General features: G+C 50.0%; 1 protein-coding gene across 1 annotated transcript; it reads right to left on the reverse strand.

The window, feature by feature from the left end:
• Window positions 1-786: 786 nt before the first annotated feature.
• On the reverse strand, window positions 787-21,960 carry NSUN2 (NOP2/Sun RNA methyltransferase 2). The gene is made up of 16 exons (XM_032861850.1): window positions 21,835-21,960; window positions 19,480-19,551; window positions 18,613-18,697; window positions 17,048-17,240; window positions 15,197-15,271; window positions 14,035-14,165; window positions 10,970-11,043; window positions 10,250-10,380; window positions 9,755-9,851; window positions 7,008-7,189; window positions 6,682-6,774; window positions 5,855-5,990; window positions 5,472-5,552; window positions 5,156-5,294; window positions 3,908-3,947; window positions 787-1,283 (listed from the first exon to the last, which is right to left on the reverse strand). The coding sequence occupies exons 2-16, from the start codon at window positions 19,519-19,521 to the stop codon at window positions 944-946; spliced, it is 1,839 nt and encodes a 612-aa protein (XP_032717741.1). The 5' UTR covers window positions 19,522-19,551; window positions 21,835-21,960; the 3' UTR covers window positions 787-943.
• Between the last annotated feature and the right edge of the window lie 3,567 nt (window positions 21,961-25,527).

Raw genomic sequence — 25,527 nt, forward strand, 5'->3', positions numbered from 1 at the left:
ATCGGGCCTGCATCCGCCGACCCTCCTGCCCACCCAGCCCGCGTCCACCTGACCCTCCGAGCAGCAGGGGCGTGAGCGCTGCCATCTGCGGAACAATGGGGAGCCCAGGGGAAGGGCTTCACGTCTGGTCTACTCCCTCGAGAGCAACCTTTACATTAATATTCCTCTTAGGAGCCGAGAATGCTGGGAAACTAACATTTCCATTTTTCCAAAAATAAGTTTGTTCTTTCCCCCTCACAGAGAGTAAACACACACACACACACACACACACACACACACACACACCATCATTAATAATTTATTTCACTGTTCCAAGGATCCCAACCCCATTTAAAAACTAGAATCGCAAAGCACTCCCTTCAATAAAAGGACACAAAACCTCACACTATCACAAGACAGCTCTTACTCTGAGAAAAAAGAGTTTATTTTACCTTTTGTTACAAAGGCACAGAAGCCATCTGAGACCTCAGATGCTAACCCACCGCGTGTTAATGCCGCACCACTAATGTGCAACTGCACACAATTGTTAACGTTTACAGGATGTCTTCCAACGGCCCACAAGGAGTTATAGATTCTCTCCATAAATAATAAAAAGAAACACCAGACCACAGACCAATAAAGGCGTAACAAAAGGAACCTGAACATTCCCGCAAGGGCAGTTTTGTTTCTTAAGAGCAAGACTAACGGCAACAGTCTACCGCTGGCCACAGACTCAGCGGACCCAGATTCGCAAAAGAAACAGTGTAATGAGCAACTTCTAACAAAGCTAAAAAAATATGTGAAAGCAGTACTGAGATCGTTCGCGACTCTCCCACCATTCCATCCGTCTCCAGCCTTCCACGTCCTGTACTTTACAGGTCAGAAGTTCTGGGTCTGGCCTGGGACACCGAAGGGGAACCCTGGGCTGCCCACACAGTCCCGGGGCCTCCTCGCAGGGACCTCCTCATCGTGGCAGGGCGGCCTCCCCGGGGGCAGAGCCTGAGGGATCCGAGGCGGGGTCCACGCTGGCGTCCTCACTGGTGTCCGCGCTGGCGTCCTCGCTGGCATCTGCGCTGGCGGCCTGCTCCGCTCCGTGCTCGGCACTCACCTCGTCCTCCGGCAGCCCAGAGCTGTCGGTACTCTCCTGAGCCACGACAGTCCCTTCCTTCTTCTTTTCTGCCAACCCCTCCAGCCCCATCATCCTGAGATAATGAAGCCGTTCGTTCTTGGGCACAAAAGTCCTAATGGAGGCCTTTCCCCGCCATCCACATAACACAATGGGACACTGAAGGGTGTCTGGTTTCCTACAAAAAAGTGGTTGTGTGTGAGTATCAAGTGCCTTCCTAGCCACTGAAGGATAAAGAGGTGACCTTCCAAGAACAGTATGCCCAGAGCACTGGGGGCCAACTCGCTCTGTGATCCTCCGGAGTTCCCTCAAATGAAGACTGGCTCCTGCAGCAAGTCCTAAATAGTCCCAACATGCTCACGTTGGCCAGTTTTTCTTTCTAAAAGCTCCTGAAGGAATAACCCCCACATCCAGAGTTTATACACACTTTCAGCATGAGAACCTCCAAACACCTCCGTCTTCTCCAAGGTGAAGCCCCAGCTGGGAGGCCTCAGCTGTGCAGAGCCGTCCGGGAGCCAGACCGCCCACGCTGTCCGCACTCCGTGCTTCCGCACCTTCCGACTGGGTGACCCCAACTCCTCTCGGTTACCCACCCACATGACAAGACAGGCCCTGGCACACTGTGCTCGCCCGTTTCCTGCATGCAGTGTTACTGGGGCCCAAAGCACCCCTACCTCCCTGACTCTGCTGAATCCTGCCACACAGACATGCCCACCTGCTCACCAGGAGGCTTCAAGTCCCCGTCCCTTGGATGAGACACCAGTTACTGTGTAACTCACGTGCCCCCTCCCGAGGACCATGCACATCATCGTTTTCCTTCAGGAGTGACTCCGCTCTAGCATCTTGGCCCCTAGAGCCCCGTCCAATTAACTCTACGTCCCATTCTATGCCGCTCAATGCCAGGCAGCAGGGTCACGGACAGAGGAAGGAACACAGGAGGGTACCCATCAGATTTAAAGAAAATATACCAAGCAAAAAAGAAAGGGTTGAGCCAATGAGAGAAATAAACCATGACACAGAGGGAAACACCTCAGTACCTTTCCATATTCCCTGGGTAAAGCCTGGATGGTACACTGAGAAGACACGATGACAGGAAAAGACAAGAGTCCCCACCGCCCAACCCTTGCTGTCGCTCCATCTCAGGGCTCTGGCACCTGCCTATGCCGGTGAGCACCAGCTCACAGAACTAGGGACAGTGGAAGAGCACACAGTATCCAGACCTTCCAAACCCACTTCTGGGTCCCGGTCTAAATGCTTGTGCGACACTGCCCCTCATTCCCGGCAACCCACAGCCCGTTTTCCTTTTCTTGGGTTTTCCACGTGTACAGAAGCAGGCTGAGCGCTCCCCCACTTAGACCTCCTCTGACCCAGCCACTGGCCCAGGAAAGCCCCATTCGCTTTTCCGCCCCACAGAGGGCTGGCAGGCACAGTCCACACCAGCTCCCCCAGCTCAGATACTGGCCCGCCTCCTCCGCTCTGTGCGTTCTCTCTCCTGCCTCGTCCCCCCGCCTTGGCTGCTCCCATCTCGCAGACCTGGACCCCGATACTGGCACGAGAGCCTATAAACCCTGGTTCCCATCTACACCGCCCTCAGGAGCTCTGGCATCAAGCCCGTGGCTGACGCAGCACTGACACACTCGTGAACCCTGAAGATGCACACCTGGAATGACCTCTCCCTTCAATTCCCAACACTTCCGCAGAGCGGCCTGCCCGTCTCCTGCGGTCTAGTCCCGCATTTTCAGATTCAGTGTATCCGTTCTCCCCCACCTTTCCCCTTCCTGGAGGGTACCTGCGCCGCTCAAACCCGAAGCCGACCCTGAGCTCTCCTGCACCTTTGCACTCACAGCCCCCCGGTCTGCATGACCTGCAAACGCAGCCCCGCAGGACCCCACGTGCACCTCTCTCCAACACTAGGCCCCTGGCACCCGCCTCCCATCTCCATGCTGCCCCCTCTTGCTGTGCACCTTGTCTCCCACAAGCACACTCAGGACCACACCCGGGCTACTGTCTTCACTGCAGCTGGAGACCGTGTAGACCATGCAGGGGGCTTGGGCCTGCCCCCTCTGCCAGCTCTACCCAGGCTGCCTTTGAGCTCATTCCTTCCTCAGGCTGGTGCTTCTCTGCTTCCTTCTTGCCATTCAGAGTCTGGCCAAACACCACCTCCCGTAGAACTGCCCATAGCTCCACCTAAACTCTCCCCCAAATCCCTCTCCAGCCCTGTGCCCCATTTTCCTTCCTCCCCTTGAAGTGGTATTTTACTTTACAAAGACGTGGCTGTGACACGTGAGATGTCCTGGGTACAAATCCTGCCTCGGGCACTCCCGAGCTCTTCGCCCCGCTCTGGAGAGCGCGGACCTTCAGCGCCTACTCTCCGCAGACTCCTGAGGGCCGCATGGGCACTTGTGAGCACCACAGACGGCGGTGAGGCAGGAGGGAACCCCACACCCCACACTGGAACAACACTGCCCGATGCATGCGTAATCGGGAACCCACAGACCGGGGTTGAACCCATGGTAGAGACAGAAAGCCTTGACCTCTCTCAACTGTTCAACCTTTCCGTTCATTCTGTTTAAGACAGGAATCAGAACCAGATTTCTCAGCCATAGAGAAGTACTGCACATCCTATTATCTCAGTGAAAATACGTTTGGTCTGAGCTCAATGTCCTAAAAGAAAGTACTCTGGTGAAGATATACAGTAATATTCGTCCTAAAATTTCTACGACACTACGTTTAAGACAACGTTCGTCAAAGGCTCCCGCGACCAACCCCAGTTCCCCCACCGGCAGGGGCGCCCACACTTACGCAGGGTCTGGCTCATACTTCAGGACGATGCTCCCCTTGGCTGGAAGAGAAACAGACACGTGTTGGCAAAGCCTGCCGGTCATCGATGCTGCTCGTGTGTCCAGCATTGCGGAGAAAACAGCAAATAACCTGCAGAGTCTCCATGGAGAAGAGCATTCTCTTTCTAAAAACACAGAACCACCAGCGAGCGGGGCGGTCCCGGCCACGTGGCGGGACGGCGTGAGACCGCTCGGGGTGTCGGTGCAGCAGCTCAGAAAGTCTCTCCCAGCAGTGGGGAGAGGGGGATTAACTACTAGCTAATTCTCAAAATTGAAGATTAAACAAACAGTTGCTCCAACTTCCAGAAACAGCATGAAACACACATAAAAACTGACAAAAATTATACCACAATCATCTCAATGTGGGATTAAGACAAAGAAGCAGCCAAGTGCAAACTAATCTCTACTTTAAATGCAGCTCCTGCCTGAGCCCCCAGGAGCCAGATCCCACCCAGCATGTTTTGTATCCTTCGGTTTCAGGATAAAACGTACAACCCCGTAATTGCAGTAACTTGATTTGTGCAGTTTTTGGACCAGCTGAGTCAGAAACAGTGAATAAAGTTATAAAAAATAAACAAGAATAAAAAAATAAACAAGATCAGAATTCTTGGTGGAATTACTTTTGTTCTTAGGTGAAAATATCACTAGAATAACTTGAAGTGGAAGTTTATAAAACGCGTAAACAACAACGTGACCAAGGATCTACTTTGGGGGGCTGGCTAGGCCGCGGCAGGAGCTGGCAACACTCGCATCCGGCTTCAACCCAGCTGATGAAATGCCAAAGATGACGTCTGCGTCAGTCAGCGTCCTGCACCTCGTGACGGGATGCAGACCAGCCCGAGCACCGGGACATGCCCTGCGTCCCTGCGGGGACCTGCCCTGGCTGTCCCCTTGGCCGCAGGCACTCGGGGCTCTGGCTCATGGGATGGCCAGGGCCTAACAGATGCAGACACCCACAGGCTGGTGGGCGGCACAGCCCTCCACCGTGGCCTGGGGAAGGAGGGCAACCCGTGGGGTGCCTCTGTGCCTGGGTACACTCCGATGTGCCTTCTGTCTCCACAAGGCCCTCTGAAAGCTGACAAGTCTCAGCAGAAAGAAAGCCACGATGTATTAAAATCTAAGATTGAGAGACTCTAAGAAGACTGCACACCCACGTCTTCGTCGTCTTTATGAGGACAAGTCATGCCTCTATGCAAGTCCAACGGCTTACCCAAGTCCTTGGCTTGGCTGTAGGTCTCGCTGCTAAGTTTTCTAAAAAATGGATTTTCCTGGGTTAATAGAATTTTGACATCTTCTATGGATACAGTGATAATTCTTGAATTAATAAACGGATACAGCGTGTATATTCCCTGTGTGAATAAAGAGAGGCCACCATTATGAGTAAGAACCATCACCTGCTGTCCCCGAGGCCCTGGCACACACCTTGTCCAGCCCCCACCTCCCCGCGGGCAGCAGCCCAGCTGCGTGGCACCCACGCCCACGGATCCACCACCAGCTGCTGCTACCAAGTCCGCGTCCCAAATTACCTCCTGTGCCAACCGAAAAGCGCAATCAAACTCTTCACCGCTGTTATTCCGACACCACACTTTTATCCCCGTGTTTATAACCTGCACGTAAGACAGTAAGAGGACACGCACATGTAAGTAAAAGCTGATAATCAACTAAAATATGCCCTTGTACACCAAGGAGGCACAGCCCTGAGCCGGGAAGGGAAGCTTTACAAGTCTGACCGAAGCAGGGTTCCCACAGCCTCACTGATGCTCTCAGCTGAGGCGGGCCTAGAGCAGCCGACGAGAACTGATGATCCGCACGGCCGGCATCAGACCAGGAGAGCCGGGGTCCCCTGCCCGCTCCGAACACAGAGCCGGCGCCCAGGCCTGCCTGCGCCCCGCGGCCCCGCCGCGCACACCTTCATCCGCTCGCTGTTGTTCACCAGCACGTTCCTCAGCTCCTTGGAGACCATGTAGAGCTGCCTCTTCTTCCCTTCCGTAGTCCTAGTCAACAAATTCATCTTTGGGAATGAAGGGTCCAACGCATAAAACTTCCTACAAACGAGCCAGAGCGTTTACGAGTTTGGTGCGAACGTGACAGGTGCGCCGCACGCTCTCCCCGGACAAGCTCGGTGTCTCATCTGCGGCTCAGAGCGCTTGCACTCTGCCGCACGCGCCCACCGTCCACACTTGACCGAGTCCCCGGGAACAACTAGAGTGGGAACCTTCACGGACAAGTACGCCTCCACTCTCTCACCTGTTACTCTGGTGACCTGACAACCCTCTGCCCACTGAGACAGGTAACGAGCCACAGGGCAGCACACGTGCCACCGTGGTAACTGGGTACTGAAACTTAACTAAGCAGGAAGAAATAAGTCGGAGCCTGTTAACTTAAGCGCCTTTTCCCTCTGCTCCACCTACCAGTTTCCAGCTGGGGTCCCCAACCTCCCACCGAGACCCACTCTCCAAGTCCCACACAGGACCTGGGCAGGTGGCTGTGGCCATGGGTCTAGAAGCTCCGCCGGGAACATTCGGGGGCCACTGTCGAGCCCCCACCACTACCCCAACCCAACCCCGATCACCTTACAGACTCCCCACAGCTCACATATACTCCAAAGTGTCACCCAGCTCTACCAAGCTATTACAAATGGAAAACAGATGCTATACACAACTAAATAAAAACATGTGGCCAAATGCAACCAGGTACACAAATTTTAACAATTTAGCACGATGAATTAATCCTTACTGGATGGGTGGAAATAACGGGTCATCTTCAGGAATAAATACAAACGGATCTTCTTTAAATCCAAACAACTTCATTTTCTTAGATGGAGGAGGACTGAGGAGGGAATCAGGGCGAGAAACATGCACTGTAATCGGTCCTAAGGCAACAGGCCAGCAGCACACTCCCCCTGCCCACCAGCCCTCCTGCTCAGCCCCACGCGGCCCAGGCTCTCCACACGTATCCGGCCCCGCCGCACACAGCGGCACCCACCTGCTGCAGGACGGCCCCACGTTCCTGCAAGCTAAGGGGCTGGAAGGCACAAGGGAGCACAGAACCCCTTCTCTTACCCGCACACTCCGTCCTTCTTACTTCCGCTGTTCTCTACGTTCTCAGATCTTTCTGTGATGTCTGTGTCATCCATCCCAGGTTTACTCTCCGGCTCGGCGGGGTCCACAGCTGCTCCTTCCGCAGGGTGTGCAGGGCTGGACCGCACAGACTCTCTGGGCTCCACCAGCGGCTCACCCTGTATCTGCAACAGGGGACAAGTGCGTCTACACTCCAAGCACAACCCACTTTACACTGCTGCAAAAAAATGAACACTCACTACACAAGACCCATCCTATTTCTCTACGGCATTTCACACATAGACGGCTACAGAATGTTCTGGAAATATCTTAAGTCTATTTGCTGTTATGTGCGGAAGTCTTCGGCACAGTGTCTACCTTCCTCCCATAAAGAGCACATGAGGCCATTTCCCAGTACAGGCCGAGGACACAGCCGGTTCAACTCCACTCAGAGCTGTGAGCGTGCACCTCCCCTGTGTCAGGCACGATCCCGACAACAGCAGGCGGGGCTGGCACATGGGTGTAAGTAACTGCAGCCTGCGATGGCCCGTGCCGCCGCCCGGGTACAGGCCCCCAGGAACGGGAAGCAGACACGGCGCACCCCAGGGGAACACAGGGAACCAACTTTGAAACCGGGGCCACAGGATCGCTCTGGCTGGCAGAGAGAGCAAAACAGCTGACTTACTGAAACTGCTTCAGATGCACTTTATACAAGATATTATACAAAAACTTATTTAAAACGACGTGTCCTAACAAGTCACAGGGTTGGTGCAATTAGGACACCTGGGCAAGAACAGTAAAACACGCTCCCCAAGGTCACAAAGCCCAAAGGCAGACGAGCTGCTGGGACCCCACGTTATGCAACACTGCCTCCCAGAAAATACCTTTTATTTAAAGGGAAAACACAAAACAGTCACCCAAACACCCTGCCCGCCCCCTCAGATCCTAGAAATGCTACTCCCGGTTCCTCCCAGTGCAGCTCCAGTGCAAACCCCTCCACCCCGGTGCCCTCTGGGCCAGCTCTGCGCCTGCAGGTCCCCTCACTTCTACGTCGGGGCACACGCCTCAGTCAGCCATGCAGTCCAAGAGCGTGTAGCCGTGCCCACGTGCAGGGCAGGCGACCCACACCCAGTCCCTCCGTGGGAGGAACGTGGAGCTGGAGCAGCAACAGGAAAGGCAAGGCTGATCATCACAGAAGGAGCACGTGACAGCAAGCCCTTCTCCGTAGCCACACGCACACCGGAGCAGGGAGCGGGCAGCCTCTGGGAACAGTCAAACGCTCGTCCTTGCAGGCAGTCCCGCGACAGACAGGTCCGCGCAGCCTACAGTGCGCACACACAATCGGCTCGACCCCCGTGCCACGTGGTGCTGGAGCCACACCCAGGGCGAGCTTTTTCACCGCTGCCACAGGACCAGCACAAGGAAGAGTGATCTCGGCTGTGCTCTCACGTGGCTTCAAACACTCAGTGTGAGACACAGAAGATGACTTACTAGCAACTTGCACGATGACCACAGAGTAAACTTCTATGTATACTGGGACAAACCAGGTACTGAAATTAATTTCGCTTGTTTCCTTGTGCTTTTTTTCATTTTTACTTTTTAAAGATTTATTTATCTGAGATAGAGGTAACACGTGAGCACGGAGCGGTAGGGAGAGGCGGAAGCAGCAGATCCCCGCTGAGCAGGGAGCTCGACGTGGGGCTCAATCCCAGGACCCTGGGATCATGACCTGAGCCGAAGGCAGAGGCTTAACCATCTGAGCAACCCAAGCGCCCCCTGTGTACACTTTAAAAAAGTGACTGCAAGCCCGCGGAAGTCACACATGGAGCTAACACGTGTCAGCGACAGTGCTGCTGGGAGCTCCCGACCCTGGAGTCCGCGGCCAAGGAGCTGCCGACCACCAGGCACAGCGGAGCCCTCTCCGGCCTCCCACAACCAGCACGGTGCCCACGCGGACGTGCTGGGTCCACTCCTGGGCCACTGTGAGGCCGACAAGGACACGTTCGTGTGGGTTGGCCAGATCCCAAGAACAGTCTCCTTTCTGCCTCTCCAAAGTCTAAGCATTCTTTGTGCTCCCTTGTAAGCATTCGTCTGAAAGAAATACTGACCTTCAGACTGTGATCCCAGCCATGTTCCGACATTATGGAAAGGCTGAGGTAGGAACTAGCGAAAGAAATGTCAGGCTGATACCGAGGAGGCCAGCAGACATCACATGGGAAGGCTCAAAGGCTGCTCGCCTACCCACCCTCCCTGCTCCAGGGCCTCCTACAACAACCCATGAGGACGGCTTGGGTCTTCTCTGCCTCCTTTTTGGCCAGGCCTGGACAAAGTCCCTGTCACTGTCCCTCACGGCCAAGGGGAAGACAGGCTGGCCTGAGGCCGGCGGAGTTCTGTCCATCTGCAGTGGGCTCCAGTGAGCCCCAGGGCACAGAGCACAGAAGTCAGCATGGGGCTCTGACTCTGGGCCACAGGGCCGTCATTATGTCTTTTCAATTTTTATTAAAGAACTGGACTTGAGATGCAGAAGGAACGTGATCCTCCAAGTCTGCCTTTTTCATGGATCTATCCCTTTAAGACACTGCTGCTTTTTGGAAAACTCAAAATTTAAATGAATCCCTGCCCCCGCCACACACGTTCATGCTCAGCTGCTCTCCACCCTTCAAAATTGGTTCCGCCAACTTCTGCCAGTGTCTGCCTCGAACGCACAGAAAGCTTATGTGATATGCCGCGTTATTTCAGAAGATGCTCACCTTTGGAGGACGTTTATTCCACGGCATTGACGACTTCTTCACTAACACTGCCACAAAGAACCCTCCGGTATTCTGATGATGTGGTAATATCCTAAGACTGAGGAAAAACAAAAAACAAAAAACAAAAAAAACCCCACAATGCACACATTTTAACTGATTCAAAATACATCCTTTTAGTATTAAGACAAAAACTGGCAAGAAGACCTATGACAGAGACAACATGTCTTCTGGTCAGTACTTAGTGAGCCCTCACGGGACGGCCAGCGCACGCTGTGCACACAGTTAAGGGAGCAGGCGAAGTTCAAGCCTTTAGATCCTCCCCACCTGCCGTATTTATGAACGCTCAGTGCCAGCAGCGAACAGGAAACGTGAACTACTTTCTTTCCGGCGAGTTCGCACACCTGAGGTCGGCCACACCCACGGCCCAGGCCTTGCAGGAATGCTGGAGGCCCCTCCCCCCGCCTCCCCAAACCTCTGCGAGCCCCACAGACTCACCAACGCTCAAGGTGCATCGCCTGTAACTTCTCCGGGTCCTTTGGTGGGAACATGGTGGGCCGGATCTGGGTGTGTCTGCTGTGAGGCACCTCTTCCCACTCCGCAAACCAATGTCCGTCTTTCGTCATGACCTGGAAGAGGAGAGGGCAGAACTCCACATCACCACACTCCCGAAGAAGAAGAAAATCACAGTTTAGTAAAGGCTCTCAGACGTGGTAAACGCCAACTCTCACTGCTCTCCAAAGCTGGGACTGTGTGGGGAGCGAAAAGTGAGATGATCCTGTATTCTATCAAACAGAACAGTCATTTTGTAAAAGAGCATTTTCCATGTAGGATTTTTTTTTAAAAACAAGTCTCAGGTTGTTGCTGGTTTAAAACTGAAAAGCAAATTGTTTCATATTGGAAATGAAGCTTGAATCCCAGCCAGTAATAAAAAAACAGCACAGCTATACTTATAAGGATGAAAATACACAAAGCTAATTTCTAATTGCAAAATAAAGGCAGGGAAGCTTTCCCAAACCAGAGAAAAATATCTGTGGAATCGTACCATTTGTCATTCAATAGAATTTTGAAATTAATTCTAAGCCAAACTGACGGCACAACCAGCAGTAGTATTTACTGACGTTACCCCAGAGTGGGTGCTTTAAAATGTGCACGACTCGGACAAGCCTGGCCAGCTGTACCTGCTTTTAGGAGCCAGAGTCCTCCCAGAAAGATTACCTTCCAATGTGCAATTCCAGGCATCCATTTCAGTCCCGGCAACTCAGATGACACATCAGCAAGCTCCAAAGCACCTACAGACCAAAAAAAGAAAAAAAAAAAAAGTCCACCTTTTGCCCAATGCAAAATACCAGATGCAGAAGATCACATACCATGTAGCTTGATTTCTACAAAATGCCCAGGGAGAGCAATTCCATACGACAGCAAGCAGGCACTGGTTCCTGGGGCAGGGACGGCACAGGCCAGGAGCACACACAGGTGCTTCGTGGGGGGTCAGAAACGGTCCACGCCGGGGCCCAGGGGGGGACGGCTGTGCACAGACACTCCATAAAGGTCACTAGTCATACCCTTAAAACAAGTGACACTGTGGCACGTGAGTTACTACCAGCGAAGCCACAGAACCACATAGCAGCTATGGAGTCCCACGGCATGCGGCATGCCCGACATGAGCCCCGGGGCAGTGGCACACGGCCCCCCAGCCCCGCGAACACACCACAAGGCCAGGAGGATCCGAGCGTTCCACCCACTCCTGGCTTCTAGACACACACCAGTTAGAGGCCGTGGGTCTTCATGCTTTCCCATCTAGTAAACAGCCAAATAGTAACATTTATAGTGAACTGTGAAAATTTGTAAATCTTCTGTTCCAGGTTCAAGTTAAGTTTTCAAAACTTGTCCAGCAGAGCAATAGTCCAGCTTTAAAAACACACGTCCACAGTAACAACATCATGAGAGGCTGCAAGATGGGGCCACAGTGGGACCTTCCACACACACCTCCAGCCGCAGATCAGAGACTGGACAGCCTCACGGAAGAGGAAAATCGAACAAAGCCCCACGGAAGCTACCAGACACTCGGACGAGTATAAAAACAACGCAAGAGAGCCCTCAAGGCAGAAGTGTCCTCCTAAGAAATCTTTGACAAAAGCATCGTGCGGACTTGCACTGCTCTACCTGAACTGTCTTCCTTCTAAAAGCGAACACTAATAGCGCAGGTTTGCAGAAGCTGGCTTTGTCCCGCACCCCCTGCCCAGGCAGGGCTCAGCAGTGATGGACTTCCCGCCAGCGTGGGGGTCAGGAGATGGAACGCTGGCCCAGCGTGTGCAGACCGAATGCTCATCAGCCGCCCTGCCTGCAGCCAGATCTGAGCTCCTTCAGGCAGGGACCTCACTGCTCCCAGATCCTCAGTCACCGTCAAGTGCAAGGTTCGGCAAAGGACAACTCTGCCATGAAGCCCTGCTGACACGTGAAGCCTCTGAGAGACGAAGATGGAGACCACACTGTGCCTGATGACTGTCACGGCAAACCCAGAGTGGAACCCCACCAGCCCAGGAAGAAAATGATGCAGCACAGGACACCTGTGGTTTCAGTCACCACTCAATGCCATCCGAATTCTCCTCACATGCCTCTGAAATGAAGTCCCACCACAAACACAGATACTATGACCCTGCAAAGAACACCATTTAGAAATCACACCAGGCCAACTTAAGCATACCCAAACAAAATAAACACAATGTACTCAATTCCGATCTCAAGGACTCCGAGAGTGAGAACAACTAGAGAGCAAACTACACAGCACAAGTCAGTCAGCACTGCAAACAAGGTAACTGGAAACCAGGACAGCTGGGGATACTGGTCTCGGTGTTTATGTTCCAGCTTCCTTCATACACACGTGTGTAGCGAATGTGGAAACATTCCACTCTGAAATCCTAGTTTGAAATCCCTCATTATTAGCTTTAAGAAGAGTGTGATGGGAAAAGTTAACATTTTATATATATTATTATATATATATGTAAGTGCAAATTTATGTAAGAAGAAATAATTTACATCAAACCATTATGGAAACCGTCATTTAAAAACATTTCATACCATCTGTCCAATTTCTCGTACGAAACCATGCGCTAGGACGTCCCACCCATTAGGACGACTACTCTTGAGAAAGCAGAAGGTAACAAGGGCCCCGCCAGCAAGGACGGGAAGAAGTGGGAACCCCTGGGTTCTGGGAATGTAAAATGGGGGAACCTCAAAAATGAAACAGAATTACCGTATCACTGACAATTCCACGAGATATACACCCCAAAACCTGAAAGCAGGGTCCTGAAGAGCTACCTGTGCAGCCACAGTCATCGCAGCACTGGTCACAAGAACTAAAACAGGGAACACCTCAAGTGTCCACGGAGAGAAGAGTGGGTAGACAGAATACGGCGCATGCACACAGCCGGCGTTTTCAGCCCTTAGGGCTGGAGGAAGGAGACCCTGATCCCCGCTACAACACGGAGGAAACATCAGGACAGGATGCTCAGTGGAATAAGCCAGTCAACAAAAAGACACCTACACTCTGATTCCACCTGTGGGGTCCCAACAGTGATCAAACTCCAGAGACAGCAAAGAGGACAATGGCGGGGGGGGGGGGGGGGGGTACCTGGGTGGCTCAGGGGGTTAAGCCTCTGCCTTTGGCTCAGGTCATGATCTCAGGGTCCTGGAATCAAGTCCCACATCGGGCTCTGCTCAGCAGGGAGCCTGCTTCCCCTTCTCTCTCTGCCTACTTGTGATCTCTCTCTCTGTGTCAAATAAACAAAATCTTAAAAAATAAGTAAATAAATAAATAAATAAAATTAGAAAAAAAAAAAGAGGACAGTGGGGTGGGAAAACGGGAAGTTGTGATGGGTCCATAATTTCAGCTTGGCAAGATAAAGCGCTCTAGAGACTGGCTACACGACAATGTGAGTGTTCTCAACACTCCCAAAACGCACATTTGAGAATAGTTAAAACAACAGTAAACTTCAAGCTACAAGTGTTTTATAATTAAGATTTTTTTTTTCAAAAAACCACTGTGATAAGGACTGACCTAATCTTTCAAACGTAAGATTAGATACCAGGGAGGCAATCCTCGTAGTTCATCGACGATGACAAACCCACTGCATAAGCACGCCGTACGCAAGGGTGGCTCACTTCAGGGCTTACCGGCTAATCACACTAGCAAGTGCCCAGAAAAGGTCTACGTGCATATATACCGCAGCAGTAAACGACGCGTTTACGAATCTCATACTTGATGTGTCCCACACGCTTACCTTCACTTTTTTCCAGCAAAGAGGCTATGACAGCTTCATCCTCAATGGGGTTGAGGGAACACGTGGAATACACCATCCTACCGCCTTCCACCAGCTGCTCAGCACCCCGCGTCGCGATCCGCAGCTGTAAGCTAAGGGCCAGACACTTGGTCACCCCGAGACCAAACACACCCACGCAGCACACACGCCACCCGTTCCGCCACGCTTACTGCAAGTTCTTACGACATGCTTACAATAAAATACAAAATCAACAACTCCCACAAAACAACTCCTTAAGGTCTTCAGTGATGTTACAATAAAGCCACATGAGGTGTCTCCTATCGACCAAAACAGCGTCGATGTAAACACATTCACTGCTCTACCGGGCCTTCCCGACAAGCCGCAAGCAGAGCACAAAACGGGTTAGTGACTGAAGTCAACGTATTATGTGAGTCTCACCATGACAAAGCCCCCACACCTTTACACATATTTGATTTTTCATTCTATAAACAACTTAGGTCCCTTAGTACATTCTAATCCTAGTATCTATTTCACAAACAAACAGTTAAAAAGTATTTAACGGAAAAACAAAATCTGCTGCTGCAGTTGTTTATGGTGAATATTCATGAGCACAGTATAGACCACCCACAAGTCTGTAATTAAGAATGCATCACACTGATGTCAGTGTTAGACCACACACTCAAGACTGGTGTGCTACCGTCCCGACGCGCAGAAACCCACCCACAGCGCCCCACACATTACAGAAGTTATCTGATTTATGAGATCTTCTTTTCCTTCTACTTCTAAGAATTTTCCAAATTGTCTTTAAACACAGTATTGGAGATCGAAATGTTAAGCAAAATAAGTCAACGCAAAAGAACAGAAAACAAGAGACGAAAGATGAGTAAGACGGTAAAAGGTTAAGTGGTCATTTCATGGAAAACAGACATCCTGAAATGTTATAGGAAACTGTCATAAAAAGACATTTTTAATTAACGTGTACCTGAAAAATGTATAGTGTTCAGTTTACCACTCCGAAGAGGTTCTAAAAACAACTCCTTCTGATACATATGCAAACTCTCTCCACGGTGACCGTTAACAACCCCGGCTCCAATGCTGTCCCCAAATGCAGCGCCCTCCCCTGCTCCACGTGGGACAGCCTGCCAGACCCAGCCCGACTCACCCATGCAGCTGCAAGCTATTCAAGGTCGTCCACTTCTTCCAGACATCAATGTTCTTTCTCATAGTGCCATCTCCACTAGAAAGTAAGGGATTTCAGAACTTAACTCTGTCCAGGTAGACCGATCAGAGTTTAACAATTATGTCATATACAAGCTAATTACAAAATGGGTATTTTTATTACTATAAACGCTAATTAGGACACCATTTAAATTCTCACAAACTACCATCAACTTTCTATTTCTGCTCTGGGGACACTAATGACATTGAACTTTTAAATTGTACTTTAATTTTCAATTAGATAAGGAAATAACAGAACTCGACAGATAATCTCATTCAAGAATTACAGAGGTATCAATTTGCTTCCATTTGAGAGAAATACTAGCAAAACTAATTTTCAGACCTAGGACACAGAAACGTGAAGACATTTGGATCCTGTTACTTAACAACTTGGTTAATCAATGGTGGCATTTTAATCAGATTCACGTGAATAATGATAAACTTACACTCATAAGGGATTTTCCACAGCAAATTCAATTAAGCCAATTTAACTTCTTTATCAAGATTTTTCTATGCATCAAACACTTGATTTTCTACTTTCACTTGATGGAAATTATTTCCATGTAAATTTTATCATACGGACTTGACCGATTCATCTTTCTGTCCACGTCTGACTTTACCCACCCATTTTTTTCTGGGGTAATTCCTGTATCTGCTGGCTTTCTGTATCGTTTAATCTCCCTGGGTGGTCTAGTTAACTGTCTTGAGGGGAAGGGGCTGCAGGAGGAAAATGCCCTATGAGATACAACGGCTTTCAATGACATCCCGTGCTGGTACAGTGGTGGCTCAGAATTCTACCATAACGGTCAGCTTGTCCTCAGCTTACAGCTCCATGCTCAGAAGTTTCCTGCATTCTCCAAGATGACACGAGAAGTTACAGGTTTCTGGTCAAAGGAGCACAGGAATGGGAAAACATCTGCTCTAAAGGAGAACCAGACAACAGTGGCTCATGACCCATTTTAAGTTTTATTTCACAGGGTGTTCCTGCAGGAATTTTAAAGCGCCATCCCATTCATACTAACGACTTACAGCGCTCACACTGAGTTTAAATGCGATGGAGTGTGGTATCGGACGTCTCACGTTAAGCACTGCGTTCTGTGCTGAGTTTTATGGTGATTTCTACACTCCGAGCTCAACAAATCCATGTGCTCGCTGGGTGACCATGGCCTACGTCACTGTCTCTGGGAACTCAGTGAGGTCTTAAATTTTCTCCTTTTCTTTTTAGAAAAACTCAAGTTACTCAGTTAATCCATAAAATTCTCTTACAGGTAATACGCACACACGTAAAATTGGAAGAAATGTATGTGTACAAATACAGGCACAGTGAGTTTCTCAAAGGTCTGAACCCCTGAACTGCACTGTGCTGAGGAACAGAGACTCGTCATGAAAACCCAGTGAGCCTCCCCACCACTCCGTAATGAGGCGGAGTTAGGAATGCGGGCGCTTGGCAGGAACCGTCATTCCCAACGATCACCTCCCCCTAGAATGACTACAGTTAAGAGCTTATGACACTACCACCCCCTCGGGGATCTCCTTGACCCTCGGGAAGACTACGGAACCGTCCCACCTTGTGTCTCTTCGTGCCGTACCCTCGTTCTGCTGTGCTCGGTGGCATTAAAGTTCTGAGCGTCCGTCTCCTAATTTAAAGTCATAGAGTCTGTGTCTTGACACCGGCTGCCGCAAGAACGATGCGTACAGCTCCGTGGGTATTTGCGCACCAACTCACATTAGTCTACATTTGACCTGACTTCCTTAGCGGATTGTAGGCTTTTTGGTCTCCGAATGACATAAATACCTGCAGGGGACATCACACAAGATGCGATCGTAGAAGAGAATCTCCTTCCTCCCGTCCACATCTATTTTGAGTCTAGGTATGCTGGACGCATCGTGGTTGACCACCATGATGCAGGGGCTGCTCAGCCTTTTGGCCTGATGAACGAGCAGATAGCAACGCTTGTTGTCCACGTCGTTCGCGATGACGAACCCCTCTGAGAACATAAAATTATAGCGTCAGGTGAAACACAGCAAAAGCAGAGTAATTTTCTGAAGCACGTAAGCTCCTGGTTGGCAGGTGAGAAGCAGGAATCCAGCAAACGTTAAGATCCAAGCATCAGGTTAGCCAGAATAAGCAGAGCAGTCCAAAAACGCGGCTCAGCAGCCTTTTATGATCCCGTAAAATTCTAAAACTACAAGACTTATTTTTTCAATAACTGAATTATTCACTTTGTAACAATTACGATGACAAAAACATCTTTTCTATTAGTAACAAAACAGAGACTGAGGGGGGAAAAAGAAAGGGGTAGAAGACAACAGCATCCCCTGACAAGTATTTAAACTACGGCACATACAGGCTGGGCCTCCATTCTCGACTCTGTGAGTCGCGTTTCTGGGCTGGGGCCCAGGCTCCTTCTGAAGGCCGCCTGGAAGATGCTGGTCTCACCTCTGGCTAAGACCTGGGTGCCGCCCCGTCTCGCTCCTGGTTCTAGCACCAGCAAAAAGGATCATATGGCCTAAAAACATTTTACAGTCAAGACTGCTCTTTAAAAAACATGAAATGGAAAACAATGAAAATAAAAAGAGGCTCTTTACCACTGATTTGGGAAAAATAATTAAAAAGAGAAAATAAAGAAGGCTTTTAAACAAAGTTATTTGTCACCAAAAAAAAAAACCCCCAAAACCCAACTTAGAACTAAGCTACTAGCACACCCATTAGAACAGAAGGAGAGCAGGTGGCTTGAACGGAGGAAGGGGGAAAAGACACAGGTAAAACATTCGAAGAGTAAGACCCCCACAGACAGGCATTTCAGAGAACCCCCAGAAAGGAGCACCGGTGACACTTGGATCACTGCCATGGCCTGAGCCCTCTGCAGGCTCAGAACACCCGTTTAAGTCCAGGACTGGTGCCCATTTCATAGGTGACGCCCAATACTGCCGCCCACCGCGGCGGGATGTGAAGCCGCGGGCCTGCCAGCAGCTCTTCAGGATGCTCTACTGCCTCTCGCGTGGGCTGAGAGTCACCACGGAACCAACCAACACAGAAACCCAGCCTGACAATGATACTATTGAAGATTCAAACTGAAGTCTACGTACTCTGGCTTAATAAACACCACTGGCTTTCACAGAAGACCCACATAATTCTAAAATGAAGCCACCCTCCCGCCGCGACGTACAAACACCTTGGTTTGGGAACTAGTCACAGCGGCGTGCTAAATGCCCAGTCCTACTCTCAGGGGCAGAAACCCAAGCGCTTGTCGCAGAAGGCTTCGAGACCCAGCCCATGGGCAGTGTGACACCACCTCTTTGCCATCTACACCCAGACAAGTGGCATTCTGGCCTTCCACGGAGCAGTACAACGCATACCTGGGAAAGGGACATTCATGTCGGCATGTAACATTTCAATTAATTGTGTGGTCTTTGATCCAGGCGCTGCACACATATCTAAGATCTATTAAAAAGCAAGAAATGTTTGATGTTTTAAGAAATCATTCAACACTTAATTTAAAACAATTTTATGAGTCATTCTAGTATTTTGTTCTGCACACTTAAACACATTTCTTTACAGAAGGACTCTACAACATGATAGATTTAACTTCTGGGAGCTCAGGAGAAAAACTCTCCACAAGAACAGACTGACCCAAAGGCCAGGGGAAGCCCTCAGCTCAGGGGAGGACGAGCAAGGACACTGCCAGCAGCAGCACCGTAAGCAGCCTGCTCCCGGGCCTCGCCACTTGCTGGCCCCAAACCTTGAGCTAGCTGCTTCTAGTCTTCTTTGCCTCCTTTCCCTCATCTGGAAAACCAGGGACAGGGACAGCATCTGCCCTCACGCGCTTGTGTGGATAACCAAATGCATTAACGCGTGAGAAGAGCACAAAGCGATGCTTGGCGTGTAACAAGTTCTCAGGACGTGCTCATCGTGATTTTCAATCTATCTGAGCCAGTCAAGACCACTGAGGATAGTCTGTGCAGTAAACACATTAGTGAGCAAACTTGAAAAGAGAAGAAACCCAGTTACAGGCTGTAAAATTTAAATAAGACAAAAATTCAAAAAACAGAACCTAAAATAAAACAGAGCATTCTCAAAAATAAATATACAAATACTAAAAAAAAACACAGCATTCTTTATCAAAGGCATGAAAAAAAAAAAAACACACACACACAAAACCTAAGAATAATATTAAGAAAAAAGGTGTCCGCACACAAAGCCCCTCCCAGTTTAATACACAATACCTTATGGTGAGGATGAGCGTTGAGTAACAGCGGTGGAATCATGCTAACGGCTTCTTGACGACTGATATTTCCCTTAGAAAGTAAAATTTTTAAAAAAATCAGGAACGATATTTAAAAAGACAGAAATTTTCAATATTGGGCATTATTTCATACGCAACAGAAAAAGACCACATAATCCTCACTCAAAACAGTTAATACTCACATAAAACAGTTAATGCTATCACACAAGACCTACGTAAATACGACAGGCTTTTATACTAGTGGGTAAATGGTTGCCACCTAAAAGGCTAAGGAAGAATGACCATTCATGGCAAAACTCACGGTCAGACATGAAGAACCCAGGTATAATCCTGGATGTTCTAGAAGAAAGGGCAGTGTGAGCTTACGCCGCCCACCGCCCGGAGACAGAACGGAAGCTGGAGCAGCTGCTCTCGGGGGCCCACACGGCCCCTGCCGGACCCTGGGCGGCAGGGAGCGACGGCCGCGAGCACAGGACAGAAAGCCGCTGCCCGCAAGGCCTCCCCGCTCGGCCGGCTGAAACTTCTATTTCAGTCCTCGTCTGCCTGTAGAAGAGCCCAGCCTGCTTTCTCCTCGCGAGAACTGCCCGTCGCCGGACGAAGACCCCGGCCGCGGCCCCCACGTGTCCGCAGCCCCGCGCAGCCAGCAGCGCTCGGGCTCTGCCGACACGCACGCGGGCGCACACACGGCGCCCCGGACCGGCTCCCGCGCGCGCCCCACCCCGGCTCGAGCTCCACAGCCGGAAACCACACGCCCGAGAAACACTCGGCAGTGGAAGAGGTAGAGGCCGCCAGCCGCGGAGACTCTGCCGCGCGGCCGCCTGCTCGTCTGAACCCGACTGGCCCGCAGCCGCCGCCGCGCCGCGCACACCCGCGCCCGCCCGTGGGAACCGGACGGAGCCCCAGGCGAGCCGGCGCATGCGCAGCTCACCGGCTCCGGCGGCGAGGAGTCTGCGGGGACCGGCTGTGGAGACCGGCTGAATCCGCACCCACTCCCCAGGCACGCTGAGCCCGAGCTCCAGGTTACGCATCATCCAGAGAAGCCCGCCTCCCGCAATCACCCAAGTGTTTGATCAAAGCCTCCGAGCTGCTGGGGGCCGGGGGTCCCTGACCCGACAAGCGGGCGGCAGTCGCTTCCTTCACACGCACGTGCCCAAGGGGCCTCGCAGCCAACACCCCGCTTCCCGCACCGCGCACGGCACCTCCCCGGCCGACGCCCATCGCGAACCCGCGCGAGGCCCCGCAGCGCCGGCCACCGACGCTCACGCCCGGCTCCTCCACCGAAACCCGGCTCGTCGGGCCGCCCAGCAACGCCGGACTCGCTCCCCGCAGACCCTCTGCTCTGCTGAAGGTCAAACCTCACCGCCCTCAGTCCACCCTCCCCGACCTCCGCCGGACGGAAAGCAGCGCCCGGGAGCCCCTTCTCGTCCTGACACCCAGACAATGAGGAGCGGGGCAGCAGCCGGCTCGCTTCTCCCTTGCGGGGGGGGGGGGGGGGGAGCCGGCCGGGAGGAGGCCATTTACCGGGTCACCTAAAGGGACAGAGCGCCCCATGGCAGGAGAGAATGGGACAGGGCTGAGGGCCTCAAGGGGAGACGCCCGGCAACCACAGGGATCCTGTAAGCCCGCCCGGGAGCTCAGGATGACAAGACGCGACGGCCATCTGGGCAGACACAAAGGTTTCCTTGTCTAGAAAAGGAGACTAGAGAACAGGAAAGGGGAACTTGGATTTTAAATACGAGTGACAATTCCAAAAAAACCCAAAAAGTTCACCAGTGAAATCCGTGGGCACCTGGTTTCAGCCAGTGAGGCAGGAGGGAACGGCGCTGAGAGGAGGAGCGAGGGGAAAGCTAAGCAGCTCAGGGACAGAACCGAACTGGGGAACTCGGGATGGCGAGGAGACAGGATGAAGACACAGGGTCGTGCAGAACCAAAGCTGTCAGATTCAGGTTTTGCTGGTTTTGTGTGGCAAAGGTGGACTAGAAGGAGCCCAGAAAAAACAGGCTGAAGCACAAGAAGGCGGGAGTCGCCACGCGATGTCTCATTGCGCAGTGCGCGGCTCTCCCCAGCGCCCTGGCCAGCCAGACCCACGAGGGGCAAGGAAATGACACATCCAGGGGACAACTGTGGCTGAGATCCTCCCCGAATTCCACACCTGGACAGGACGTGCCAAAGAACAGGGCAGCTGTGGGAGTCCTCAGAAATTAAAGGGGATAGACACACTTCTCCGTATGCCATCTCTACCGGGTGGCTGACGAGTGTGGACAAAATACAACCAAGATACTAAAGAGCATTTCAAGCTTCAAGGGAAGCAACAAATCCAAAGAAATCTACTCACAGATTCGGTTTCGCTAACCAGAAACTGGTGAAACTTTTCCAACTGTGGAGACTTTCTCAAGATTTTTCGACTTAAATTTGTGTGCCAGGCAAGTTCTTCAGGATACCTGACCGAAAAGAAAATAAAGCATCCACGGATTATATATATTAAAGTGCCCTCTTAACAACTTCCTCCTTTTACAGACCATACACCAATGAGACATCCAATTTTCCTCTACTTGCTCACATCCATGACCCTCTTCACACACCCGGCCAACACTGCAGCATGTCTAACTGTATCACAGCCCAGGTAGAAACAGGAGAGCCACGCAGCTTGAAGAGATATACTTATAATGCTACCATGAAACTGCAATGATGAGTGTTGAAGACTAGATGAGAAAATGGGGACTCAGGTACTCTCCCCGTGTGTGCTAACGATGGGACACAGACCATCAGAAAAAGTCACTTAAGCATCTGACTCTTGATTTCGGCCCAGTCACTGGCTCAGGATCCCGGGATCAAGCCCCAAGCTGGGCTCTGCACTCAGAGGGCAGTCTGCCTGAGGTTCTCCCTCTCCCTCCGCCCTTCCCCACATTCTCTCTCAAATAAATTAAAAAAGAAAAGACAAAGACATAACAAATTAAAAAAATGTAGATCAATCAAAATAACACACCTGAAGAGCTGTCAAAACGTCTGTCATTTAACTGCAATCTTAACGAAATTTTTCACTATGTCTAAAACAGCCCGATAATGTACTGAAATACATTACACACCAAAACCCCTGGGATCACAGTGGCATTGGCCTGCACGCCTAGGCTGTTACTTATACACACCTAAGAATGAAGAAGCGTCTCCTGCCATTTCTGTATTTAAGCTTTCTAGAACGATGACATCACTGATGAGGAAACAGGTCTCTTTAAATGTGGCTCACACGGCTCCCCGAGCTCCAACGGCTCCAGTCGGCACACTGCTACGACACAGAGCCACACTCAAACCCAGCCCAGCGCCAGGGGATGCACTGCTTGGTACTCGGTGTTAAGTCTCACTGCAGACTTAGGACATGTTCCTCAGTATCTCCAAGCATCAGATTGTAGCTAAGGTGACAGCCATGAAAATGAAACCATAACTGTTGCAGGATACTCAAGACTGCTTTGAAAGGGTGATTAGTTGAAACAAACTCAGGTCTTGAGATTTCAAGACAGCACTTTACTATGATGCTATTACGAGATATATCTGGGAAGTACTTTCTACCAAAAATATGAAGCTGGCTGATCTGTTCACAGCCGCCCTCCAGCTGTCCCCGCTATGGCCAGTGCCTTCTTCAGTATTTAACCTGATTCAAAGGTCTAAATCAAAACACAACCATACTTATAAAGCCATTAAAAAAGAGTTTAGTCTTAAATATTTCCTTTGGCCTCCTTAAAGCTAAAACAGAACACACTCGGATTTGCCTTCATCTGCAATATTTGGCAAAATCTGGTGTTTCAGTGCGAGCCCTGCAAGACTAGGGAGCCAAACACCTACTTTTTGAAATTTCTTGCAAACCTGAACTGTGTGTGATCAATGACTTTTACAAAACTCCTTCTAACCCTGAACTGTATGTGATCAATGACAGTGAATTATGCCAAGTTACCACCTCGCCAAATCACCAAAACATCATGAAGCTGAACGCCTCAGGCGTGCAATCAACCATGAACTGCTCGACTGAGCTCTCAAACATTAAGAGCTGAGTTTTCATTTTCAAATAAAGATAAGCAGCCTAGATATAATCTGAGCAAATACTTCCTTATACACCTTTCAGACTGAATTTCCATTTAAAAAATACAAATTTACTAGGATGAAAATTCCATGGCAAGTAATTAAGATTGTGAAAGCTATTAATCTTTTGAAAAAAATACTTAACTTTCAAATCATTAAATACAAAAACTGATAGTTAAAATGAAAAAGTGGGATGCCTGGGTGGCTCAGTCAGTTAGGTGTCTGCCTTTAGCTTGGGTCATGATCCCGGGGTCTTGGGATCAAGTCCCGCATCTGGCTCCCTGCTCAGCGGGGAGTCCGCTTCTTCCTTACCCTGCTGCTCCCCCCGCTTGTACTCCCGCTCATTCGCTCTCTCTCTGATAAACAGTAAAATAAAATAAAATAAAATAAAAAAAAATAAAAAAAAATAGGGACACCTGGGGGGCTCAGTGGGTTAAAGCCTCTGCCTTCAGCTCAGGTCATGATCCCAAGGTTCTGGGATCAAGCCCTGCAGCGGGCTCTCTACTCAGCAGGGAGCCTGCCTCCCCCTCTGCCTACTTGTGATCTCTGTCTGTCAAATAAAATAAAATGAAAAAGTATGAGTCTTATACAGCTTAGGAACCATTTTTTTCAGTGGAGACAACAAATGTTTATTAAAATTTTTGTAGCTTTTAACATCAAATAAATTATCTTAAAGAACTAAATTTAATTTTTAGTTGTGTAATTCGAATGTAGCTCTTGGGTCTTTAAAGTCCTACTTGGAAACCTGTCATGTTTTCTGAGGATGAATTAAAAGCACCACTGTCATCTTTATACCTCAAAAATTCTTACAGGAAAAAAAACACATGAATACTCATATATGATAAGTCGTCTTCAATCCATGTGTTAAAAAGAACATCAACAGAATGACAATAAAAGTACACTCTCCACAACCAAGTGTCAAAATGAGGCTTTTATAAGAATGCTTTGGGATAACGCCTTACAGTTCTGAGCCTACAAAAAGGAAAAAAAAAATAAAATAAAAATAAAACTGCCCAAGCCATGAGTTCTACACTTAATATTCCTTCTATAAAACATGATTCCCAAAAACACTTCCCTAAATTTAATTCCACTATGTACCAAAAGGTTACGAATATTACACAATTTATCTCTGTTTTTTGAACAATACAGAAAACCACCCCAAGATTTGGGAAGTTTCTGCTCTGCTTGCTTATGAAGAGACTTACGGGTAGCCCATACCTGACCCGCAAATTGGACTGAATGCTGATACGATAAAATCCGTTAGGCAACTGTCCCAGATAATGGAAAAACCAAGTGTTAGGAACCCAAATCACACAGTACGTTGTTCACACCCTTCAGCTGTGCTCAGAAAGTTCCAGCAAACAGCAATGTGAGAATCACCAGTAGCTACTAGAGACTGACTCCTATTCCTTCTACAACCAGACAACCCGCAGGGCCTTTCTCAGATGTTGGAGAATTGCCTATTCATGGATCCCTTGCCACTGTTAACAATCAAGATGGAAAAGCACCTGTTAAATGTTATAAGGTCTAACAGAAGTTTAAGTGCAGTTTGCAAAGAACAAGAAATTCTCATGTATCTGTTGGAACCTGCAGAAAAAAATGCCCACAATGACCCACCCAGAGGCACTTCTTTCCTACAGGATGCATGCTTTTCAGCTCTCTACTGGCCTGTCAGACTTCCTCACCTGAAAACCTGCATTTCTAAACACAAGGTTTAAGGAACAGTCTTCTGGTGATTATATGCAGCAGCCAGCATGCAAGACAATTTGAAATGTGCACAAAGGTGACCTTAAGCCCACTTCTTTTGAAAGTATCAGACGGCCCCTGCTTCAAACACCAGTACCACCAGTCAAATCTCCAAACCACCGGTTAAGTGGCAACTGCGAGAGGAGAGGAAGCTTGATGATGCAAAGGCTCGCTCGCTCAGCGCTGTCAGAGGTACAGCAGCGAGAAAAAC

The sequence above is a fragment of the Lontra canadensis genome, unplaced genomic scaffold, assembly GCF_010015895.1.
Source record: "Lontra canadensis isolate GAN:19392208 unplaced genomic scaffold, GSC_riverotter_1.0 scaffold22, whole genome shotgun sequence".
NCBI classification, from domain to species: Eukaryota; Metazoa; Chordata; class Mammalia; order Carnivora; family Mustelidae; genus Lontra; species Lontra canadensis.

Bases quoted from the DNA above. Each gene is read 5' to 3' on its own strand.
- NSUN2 (XM_032861850.1), bottom strand. From the start codon at position 19,521: ATGATTCCACCGCTGTTACTCAACGCTCATCCTCACCATAAG. The intron at 18,698-19,479 runs GTATTGTGTATT...GCTTTTTAATAG, and splicing joins ACGCTCATCCTCACCATAAG to ATCTTAGATATGTGTGCAGC. The intron at 9,852-10,249 runs GTGAGTCTGTGG...GTTTTTCCTCAG, and splicing joins GCGATGCACCTTGAGCGTTG to TCTTAGGATATTACCACATC.